Source organism: Galeopterus variegatus, unplaced genomic scaffold (assembly GCF_000696425.1).
Source record: "Galeopterus variegatus unplaced genomic scaffold, G_variegatus-3.0.2 Scaffold10702, whole genome shotgun sequence".
NCBI lineage: Eukaryota > Metazoa > Chordata > Mammalia > Dermoptera > Cynocephalidae > Galeopterus > Galeopterus variegatus.
The window spans coordinates 1-10,362 of NW_007736813.1; the positions used below are offsets into that span (position 1 = coordinate 1).

At 47.7% G+C, this 10,362-nt stretch overlaps 1 protein-coding gene across 1 annotated transcript in view; it reads right to left on the reverse strand.

Annotated features, from left to right (window-relative positions):
• Positions 1 to 809: 809 nt before the first annotated feature.
• LOC103610173 (engulfment and cell motility protein 1) overlaps positions 810 to 10,362 on the reverse strand; it is a 52,315-nt gene continuing 42,762 nt past the window's right edge. The window contains exon 6 of the mRNA XM_008594394.1: positions 810 to 1,215. Within this exon, the coding sequence (XP_008592616.1) occupies positions 1,015 to 1,215 (201 nt within the window). The 3' untranslated portion in view covers positions 810 to 1,014. The remainder of the gene's footprint in view (positions 1,216 to 10,362) is intronic.

Sequence of the window (10,362 nt, forward strand, 5' to 3'; positions counted from 1 at the left end):
AAAAAAAAAAACCAAAAAAAAAAAAAAAAAAAAAAAAAAGAACCTAACCCCAAACCCTTGCAAATTGTAAATACCTGTAATAATTACAATGATGTAAACTCGGATGTCTGACAGCTTGGCCAGCCTGTGGAACTTGCACTGCAGCAGGACCCCCAGGAGGGGACATCGGACAGCAAGGGCCCGCCACAGAGACATTCTGGTTTAGCCTATCAGAGATGGAGCGTGACTGCTGGTCACTGCCTGTGCTTTCAGCTAAGAGGCGGGGGTGTGTGTGGATTCAAGGGAGGCAGGCTGGGCTGGGGCAGGGAGAGGAAGCCCGAGACGAGCTGGGCAGGAGGGAAGTTTGGTCGCGGTCACAGTGCAGATGCAAAGTGGGCATGGGACCCGTGGGCTGTCTGTCGTGCGGACCTGATGCTGGCGAGGACTACAGGAGGCTACTGCTGCTCTTGGGACCAAAGAGGAACAGGGCACGGCACAGGCGGGAGGGTGGGGAGGAGACTTGGAAGCAGATCTCAATTCCAGTGGGACTGGCGGTGTGAGCTGACTCTAGAGAGAAGGGAGAGGATGTGGTCTTCAGTGTTCTCATCAAGGAGCTAGGCTGTTTCTGCAGGACATGGGCCTTGGGGCACTCCCCTTGGTCTAGCGGGCACGTTTTGGAGCATTCCGGGGCTGCTGGCTTTCCTACCCCGGGAAGGAAGGACATGCCTGCTGGGGTTAGGATGGAAGGGCCCTTTGGCTCTCATACTGGCGGCAGTGGGTTTTGCTCTCATCCCGCCAGTGGACTGCAGCAATGGGAAGTGACCTAAAGCAGTGGCGTCTAGAAACAGTCAGGAAGGTGAGTAGGATGCCAGGTAGGGGCCAAAAAATGCTGGGGCTGGAGGTGAGGCCAAAGGAAGCGTTGGCCCACAGCTTCCCTTTACCAACAGAGGATCCAAGGCGTGGGCGTGTTTCTATTCCTCGCTCCTCTTAGCTAGGTTTTCCAGTTTTGAGGGGGCGCGTCCGGGCCCAGCCACTTCAGTTACAGTCATAGACGAAGTCATAGTTGCTGGGCTCCTTGGGGATCGGTGGAGGAGCATCGGGGATCTGGATGTTTTCCAGGTCCAGGAGGCGGAGCTTGATTTCCATGCTGAGCAGCGTGTCCAGGTCATTCCGCGTCAGGTCGCTCATCATGTCTTTCCCGAGCAGCGCGTTCAGTCCATCCGTCCAGATACAGTACTGGCAGGAAAGGAGGTGACAGTGATCATTACCGATGACAATTACAGGAGTTGTAACAATAGCTAAAACTCGGTGAATACTCGGCACAAGCTAGTCTCTGTGCTGAGTGCTTTGCTACACCGTCATTTGATATTCACAGTATCCCTATGAGGTGGACACTTCCATCCCCATCTCTGTTCCACAGTTGAGAGAACTGAGGCACAGAGAAGTTAAGTAACTTGGGAGTTCCAGTACCCATGTTCTTCTGAGCAAAGAATGCCTCCCTGTGTAACAGCAGAGGATGGAGTCCTCATGACTGTACAACAGAGTCTCTCCAACATCCCACTGGGGGGTACTGGTGGAATATATCCCAACACTCTTGGACTCAACACTGGGTCAAGCCCACTTCTTTCTGGGCTCCCGTCATGGTTCCTAGTCTTATCTCTGTTCTCTGCCCATCCTATCTGATTCGTAGCATGCACAAGGACAGCCCTGTCCCACCCGGACCAATGGTAGTCCTGCCTTTGCATTTCTCAGCCTTCTGCTGCCCAAGTCTGGCAGCCAAAATGGTTACATTTATTGCATGATCTTAATGGGAGGTGAGTTGGCTGCCTGTCTGGGGACCTCTGCTGCCTGGGTCTCCAGATCCCTGGGAAGGGATCACCTGTTTTGGAAGGCCCTCCTGAGTACCTATCTCAGGGTTTGGTTCTTCTCCTCTCATAGAACGAGTCACAGCTTTTGAATCTCCAGTAGACTGAGCTCCTGGAGGGAAGGAACTGTGCTCCGCTGATCAGAGAACCAGCCTTGCTCTTGTCAGCTTCCCTCCCTGAGGCTGGAGTCCTGCCTGAGCCTGGTAAGAGCCAGCCACTGCCGCCAGCATCTTGGAGAGCAGCCTGCGTTCAGATACTGTGCTCTGCTCCGTTAGACTGTCCCTAGGCCTGCATAGGACCTCTAACGGCAGAAATTGCTTTGCTCTTCCTGTGGGAAGCTCTTCCTTCCAGTATTCTCTCTAGATTCCTTCCTCTCCTGGCCTAATTGGGTCGAGGTACAATTCTAGACCTTACTTAATTAGCTTATTTTTTGCACTGTGGTTACCTGGGCTGTATTTCGGAATGTGATAGCAGATCTCAACATAAAAGTACTCAAAGACTGCAAGAACCATATAAGTCATAAGTCACCATGATGTGATGGAAATCTATCATGGTGCATGGCAATGACACCACTTTTTAAGCCGAGGGCATGCACAATGGTGTATTATGAGATCCATGTCTGAGGAGCACAGCATTGAACTGTAGGGCTTTGGTTCTACCTTGGCTATGTGATCTCATCAAAGCATTTAGCCCATCTAAACACTCCTTTAGTGCTAAGGGATTTCTGTAAGCATTAGTGTTCTCGTAAATACCTTAGCCAGATTTTAACAATGCCTGACCATCTGTTTCTTCATAAATAACCTTGAAAGAAATAGGTACCTAGTTTCTACCTCAGAGATCCTGATCTTGTAGACCTGGAGTGAGAAAACTTTATTTATAAGAGCTTTCCAGATAATTCTGATGAACATCCAGGAATGGGTACCACTGAACTCTATGCTTTCAAAGTCCCCTTCCAGCTCTGACACTGTTCTGTGGTAAATCCCTAAGTCCTAGAGATTACTGCTGTTTGTACACAGCCTTCCCAGTCCTGGCTAGCTTCCTAGTGAAGATCAGTTTAACCCACAGGATCATTTTTATGGTGCTTTTCTTTTGAGAAGCAACAGGCACAGAAAATTTTATTAAAAAGTACATTGACCAATAAATAAAAACCTTGTAGTACTGAATTTGAGTTGGAACTATCAACTCATGATGTATTTTATCTTTTAAAATAATCATGTGTTATTATTTTGTAATCTTTTTAAAACAATCATAACTCCCAGCTCTGTCCACAATTGTATAAAAATAATGACCAACCAAGTAGTAATAGGCACACCTTATGCTCGGATTCTGGTCACTAAATACCATCTCCTACTAAAAGTAACTAAAGCTCCATAGAGAAAAGGCAGGAAACCTATAAGATGAACCTGGAGCATCCCGTCATACCAGAATGCCAGAAAGGTATTAAAAACATAACGGGTCATGGCAATAGGACTCAGAAGCCAACCTGATGGTGTTGCCCCAGACAGGATAATCTGGACACTAATAATGACAATAACTGCAACATATCGAGACACAAATATGTTTACATCCAGGACTTCACACTGATACTCAAACACCAAGAACATTTCATTGATTTTCTTTGAAAGATGCTTATTGTTTTAGAAACTGAAAAGAGAATCAAATATTTATCCTGCCTGTCATATATCAATGATATAACTTTAAGGTAACCAAATAGTTGATGAGGCCAGTTTCTCTTTATATATCCCACTAATAAATGAAGAAGGAATTATAGAGTTGCAATATCAACCTCTGGCAACCTCTGATAGATCTAAGGATTTAGGCAATGAACATCAGTGACTGGAAACATCCAAAAAACAGAGGCAAGAAGACACCAAGAAAGTATCCAACACCATTGCTGCTGCTTAAAAACTCAGCCAGAATTTGACTAATCCTCTAATTACCAATTTACGGGAAATACAGGGGACAGATGAATATATAAAATAATATTGCAGGTTGTGGTGGGCGGAATACCCACCTTTCAAGGGTGTCCAGGTCCTAGTCCCCAGATCCTATGAATATGTTTGATTCCATGGCAAAGGGAATTAAGATTGCTATCAGCTGACCTTAAAACAGAGCGATAAGGGCCGAGCCCGTGGCGCACTCGGGGGAGTGCAGTGCTGGGAGCACAGCAGCGCTCCTGCCGTGGGTTCGGATCCTATATAGGGATGACCGGTGCGCTCACAGCGCTCACTGGCTGAGCGCGGTGCAGCCGGTCTCAAAAAGGACAAAAACAAAAACCAGAGAGATGACCTTGTATCATCCAGGTGGGCCCAGTGTAATCACAAGTGTCCTTAGAAGTGAGAGAGGGAAAGTCAGAGTCAGGGAAGAGGAGTCGGAGGACACTCAACCTGCCCTGACTGCTGTCGGTGGACAGAGGCTGCTGTGATTTAATGTCTGGGCCGTTTGGACTCATGCTGAAACTCCACCCCCACTGTAAGAGTAGTGTTGGGAAAACATAGGAAAATGGTCAGGACCCCTCAGATGTTCAGAATCTTGTGGAGCATTTGATGTAAATATGCACGTGCGCTCAGGTGTTCCTTGTTTGTCTAACGTAATTGCACATGTGCACCCAGGTGTCCTGGGTTACGGACTTAAGTATAAAGGATGAGTGGTTCTGATCCATGGTGCCCCCACCCTGGGATGCCCCAGGGTGGGCCGTGGAGAGGCCACTACTGCTGCTGGAGGCAGCTGCTGCTGCTGCTGCCAGTGTCCCCAGGACCCTCTGAGAGGCCACCACTGCTGCTGCTGCTGCTGAGGACTGAGCGCGTGTCATCTGCCAATGGCTCCTGGGATCTTTCCCAATTACCTAGCGTGGACCTGTGTGTGAGGGGTCTGGTGACCCCTCACATGCATGTGAGGGGTTTGTGACCCAGTCTGTACAATGGGTTTGAAGGGTCTGAGCTCTAGCCTTGACAATACAAATGGAAACTTGGTATAACTGGAATAAACGTTTTGTCTTTAGCTATGAAATGCCTAAATTAGTGTAGCTATTGCCTCAACCCAACAACTGACATAGTTGTGTAGCTATACATGTAGTAAGAACTGGGAACTCTATGGTGTTTGAGAGGTGGGACCTTTGGTAGGTAATTAGAAGTAGATGAAGCCACAAGGGTGGAGCATTAATGGTCTTATGTTGGGAAAAATAGGAAAATGTCAGAGCCCCTTCGATGTTCAGAACCTTGCTGAGCATTTGCTATAAATATCCTCAGGTGTTCCTTGTGACTACTTAATGTAAGTTGTGTATGGGCACCTGGGTGTCCAGGGTTGTGGACTTAAGTATAAAAGACTCACAGTTCTGATCCACGGTGCTTCTCAGAACTCTCAGAGAAGCCACTAGGATGGTTGCTCCTAGATCTGAATAAAATCCATTCATTTTTCTATACCCACAGCTCCCAGAACCTTTTTTCCCCCTATTACCTAGCTCACAGACCTGTGTGTGGAGGGTTTGTGACCCAATCTGTGAAACAGACTAAAGGGGTCTGTAAGCCCTAGCTTTACAATTGGCGTAGTTGGCAGGATATTTGAGCAGGTCCAGGAGTCAAAAGCCCTTTGGTGAGGGAGGAAATGTGGTTACTCCTGAATATGTTGTGCCCTCTGGCCACTTTCCTGTTGACTGGGACCTGGTCGCTGCTTACCATACTACAAGTCGGCATAGACCAGGCACTCCATGAAGCAGTGTGGCCTCGGAGAGCCCCTTGGGATGGGGAGGAAATATGGCTATCCTTGAGCATGTGGTGCCCGGTGGCCACTTTTCTGCTGACTGGAGACTGGCTACTGCTCACTATGATACAAACAGATTGAGATTTAAAGAAGAAAGCAGAACTATTGGAAGCATGGATAATCTGTCTGGAGGATGACGTGCTGCGACTGGGCACCCCTGCCTCTCACACCTGGAAGAACGACACCCAGTGGTGAGTTGGAGGAGACTTTGCATCTCCAGGCACGACCTGTTGTGCACCAGAAACTGAAACACAAGCAGTCTATAGGACCAGGTGGACAACCAGAGGGTGGTCCACAGGTAACTGAATTCACTACCTATGTCCCCTATTCCCAGGTTGAATTAGTTGATTTAGGGAGACAGTTCCAGCAGAAACAGGGGGAGCCTCTACTTGCTTGGCTGCTGTGGTCATGGGACCTAGGGGTAGATAGTGTGATGTGCTCTGGTGAGAAGATGGAGAAATTGGCCTCCATCACCATGCACCTGCCCTCAGGGAACAGCTGCAGAATAGCTGCAGATATACACAAGGGCCAGATAATCACTCCTTAACAGAATGGGTGAATGCAGCTGCCCGAACCATGTGGGCAAATGCTGGAGAACTTCCCAAGACTGAGTAAATGGCAAACATATACTGACTGGTTCAAATAATTCGGGAGCTGGGGATGAGGCAGTCCATGTTTAATGTGAACACCCATGGCCTGTTCGATGAAAGTTTTATAGGCAGCATGAGAGACATAGTGCTGCAAAATGCCCTGTCAACATCCTTTGGGTCACTGATGGCCATACTGGCCCCATACATTGGTCATCCTATACATGAAGTAATGACCATGATAGACAGCCTGGGCAAAGTAGAGGAGAAAAGACAAGCAAAGGGGTCTGGAAGGTGACAAAGATCCAACCCTTAAGAAATGATCAGGATCTTATCCTGAGGGGACCAAGCAAGACTAGCCATAAGCAGATGTGGCTTGGTTTGCTTCCAGCAGGGGTTGATAGCAAGAAAACTGACTGGCAGCCAAACAGGGTCCTGTTTGCCTTGTGGCAGCAATTACACCCTGAACAGTGATTCACTAAATGTCCAGAAACAGGTAGCAAAGTGCACTCGGTGGACTTAAAGGATTTTTTGATTGCTTCTTAGGAGGCAGATGAAATGTTCCAGTTTGATTAGGGAGCAAGCCAAGGTACTCATCTTCTCGGGGTAGGTGAGGACCGGAGGCCCCATATTGAATTGGCAATACACTGGTCAAGGACTAATGTGCAGCGTGTTTTGGCATTGGTAGATAACGGCACAGAACGTAGCCTGATATATGGCAATCCAGATAAGTTTCCAGGGGCCACAGTTCATACAGATGGCTATGGAGGACATACTACTGAGGTCAAAGCTGTGTCATTGCCATTGGGCATAGGATGATTACCTCCTTGTATGTATACTGTATATTTATCTCCCATCACTGAATACATCTTGGGTATGGATGTACTTTATGTTTTGCACCTGCAAACAACAGTTGGAGAGTTTTGGCTATAAATACAGACAATAAAGCCTGTGTTATAGGGATATGCTAAAGATGACCCACAGGTGTTACCCCAGCCAAGACATGTAGTTAACGTAAAGCTGTATCGCCTACCAGGAGGACATGCAGAGATAGGTGCCACTATATTGTAATTAGAAAAAGTTGGCATTATTCATCCAGTTCATAGCCCATTTAATGCTCTGGTATGGCCAGTGAAAAACCCTGATAGTACCTGGAGAATGACTGTAGACTATTAAGAACTAAACAAAGTAGTGCCTTCTTTGCATGCAGCTGTGCCTTCAGTTTACAACTTGATGGATCAGCTGACGACTCAGCTGGGAACTTCTCATTACCTACTGGACCTTGCAAATGCTTTCTTCTCTATTCCAGTCTTGGCCAATAGCCAAGATCAGTTTGCCTTCACATGGGAAGGGAGGCACTGGACCTTTCAAGTATTGCCCCAAGGTTATCTGCATAGCCCAATCATCTGTCATCTGTCATGGTTTAGTGGCTGGGGACCTAGCCAGGTGGACAAAGCCCAGCATGGTTACAATGTTTCACTACATTAATGATGTGTTACTAACCTCTGGTTCTCTTACAGACTTAACCCAGGCAGCTCCAATGCTGCTAAGCCATTTGGAACAATGTGGGTGGGCTGTGAATACAGCCAAAGTACAAGGACCTGGGCTGTCAGTCAAATTCTTAGGAGTGGTCTGGTCAGGTAAGACAAGGGTCATCCCAGAAGCTACTGTAGACAAGATACAGGTATACCCTCGACCCACAACTATAGCTCAGCTACAGACATATTTGGGACTTCTGGGGTATTGGAGAGCTTTTGTGCCCCATATGGCTCAAATGGCACACCCACTGTATGCATTAACAAAGAAAGGAGTCCCCTGGGATTGAACTAAGGAAGTAGAACAAGCTTACCAGGCTACAAAAAGGGAAATAAAGCAAGTGCAGGCTTTGTAAGTGGCTGATCTCACTAAACCTTTTGAATTAGATGTAAATAACACCCAAGAGTGGTTAGGATGGGGTTTGTGGCAGAGACAAGACTGATTCTGAACACCTGTAGGATTCTGGTCTCAGCTCTGGAAGGGTGCTGACGTGCGCTACACCCTAATAGAAAAGCAGTTAGTGGCTGTGTATTCTGCCTTGATGGCCACTGAAGCTATCACAGGACCTGCCAAAGTCCTAGTCAAGGACAACATATCCCATACTAGGTTGCTGCACACGTGGGCAACCAACCCTAAAGTGGGTGTAGCTCAGACTCCCACTCTGTCTAAATGGGGAGCATATATAGAACAAAGGAGCACTGTGTCAGCGAGTCCTCTGTCCAAGGAGTTGCAAGCTCTGCTAGGCCCAGTAGAGACTGTGGAGGAAAGTTTGACACAACCCTTACCCATGGAGGTGGAGGCTACACCTTTCCATGAGGGACAGGGACCTATCACAGAACAAGCTTGGTATACAGATGGCTCTAGCATGGGACCTTCAGCATCGTGGACAGTGGTTGCTGTCCAGCCCTTAACAGATACCATGTGGTATGAAAATGGCACAAGGCAAAGCAGTCAATGGGCTGAATTGAGAGCTGTTTGGGTAGTAATAAAAAATGAGCCTGAGCCATTAACCATCTGTACTGACAGCTGGGCTGTGTACAAAGGTTTAACCCTTTGGATTTCTACTTGGAAATATCAATGGTGGATGGTAGGCCACTGACCTCTGTGGGGACAAGCCATGTGGCAAGAGTTATAGGAACTGGGGCATGAGAAAGAAGTAACCCTTTTTCATGTCACAGGACATTTTCCCCTAGCCAGTCCAGGAAATGATGAAGCCAATGCCTTGGCTAAGGTAAGATGGCTGGAGAGAGCCCCAGCTACTGATGTAGCCCAGTGGTTACATCGATGAATGCAGCTTGCTAGCAGCAAAACCATGTGGGTGGCGGCTCAAAGATGGGCCCTGCCTATCAAATGGGAAGACGTAGTAAATGCCTGTCATGCTTGCCCGGTATGTGCTCAAGAGAGTCCACATGCCCAGCGGGTACCCCATATAAATGGGCAAATAACTCGACAAAGGGTGCCCCTGACTCGATGGCAAGTGGCCTTTGTCGGACCACTGCCAGGTCAGAGAATTTCAGATACATCTTCACTGCTGTCGATACAGCTACTGGTCTTCTGTGTGTATGGCCTTGTAAGGCCCCAGACCAGGTAAACATTGTGAAGGCATTGAATAGCCTTACAGCCATGTATGGCCGGTCTATAGTCATAGACAGTGACAATGGAACCCACTTTACTGGACATGGGGTTCAGAGGTGGGCTCCCCAGTTGTCTATTCAGTGGAAGTTACATGTGCCATATCATCCTCAGGCAGCAGGAACGATTGAGTGATACAATCATCTTTTAAAAAAGGGGCTAATGCTATCTGCCCAACCCCCTTCCCTGAAGGGGTGGACAGGGCGGTTATGGCCGACTGTCAGAATTCTAAATGAGAGGCCCCACAAGGGCAGACCCTCTCCAGTGGAAGCTCTGTTGCATAGGGCTGCAGCACCTGTACAGCTGCAAGTCACTACTAGAGACGAGCTTTTGAAGCCAGGATATGGCAGGAATGGAAATATTCTCTTACCAGCCCCAACCTGTTTACAACAGAAACAGACAGTACGATGGGAAAGGCCTTGGAGAATAGAAGCCCCCATATACACTGGGTAGGCCTAATAGGGCCTTGGGGAAAGGATTAGGAGAAGGCTTGCAAGTTTCACCTTGGGTGACAAGTGCCTGGTCTCCTCGAGTAAAGGTAACATGGCCTGGAACAGGTGAGCACTCTATTCCAAAGGGCACACTTGTATTATCATTATGGCCAATTATAAGTTCCCCAATACTGTCACATGTAGAACCTACAGATCCAACAGTGTTAGCAGATGAAGTATGGTAGCATGAGCCAGGTGAGATACCTACTCCTGCAACCATCCTTCCTCAGGATGGCAAACTGGCATGTATCTTACCAGAGGGGCGAGAACTTCCCCTATTGGTACCAATAACCCTTCTGTCTTTTCGCCAATAGTATTCTGGCTGCAGGCACTGCACCAGAGTCATGTGATCAATGCATTGGCCTGCTGAATATGAATTGAACTTCCCATCAGTATGACTGCAGTATTTGCATGGAGGATCACACCAATGGTGACTGCTAACCGGACATACGTGGCTGACAGTTAAAAGGACAGAACGGTTAAAAGGATAGAACTGCAAACCTTAAGGCATAT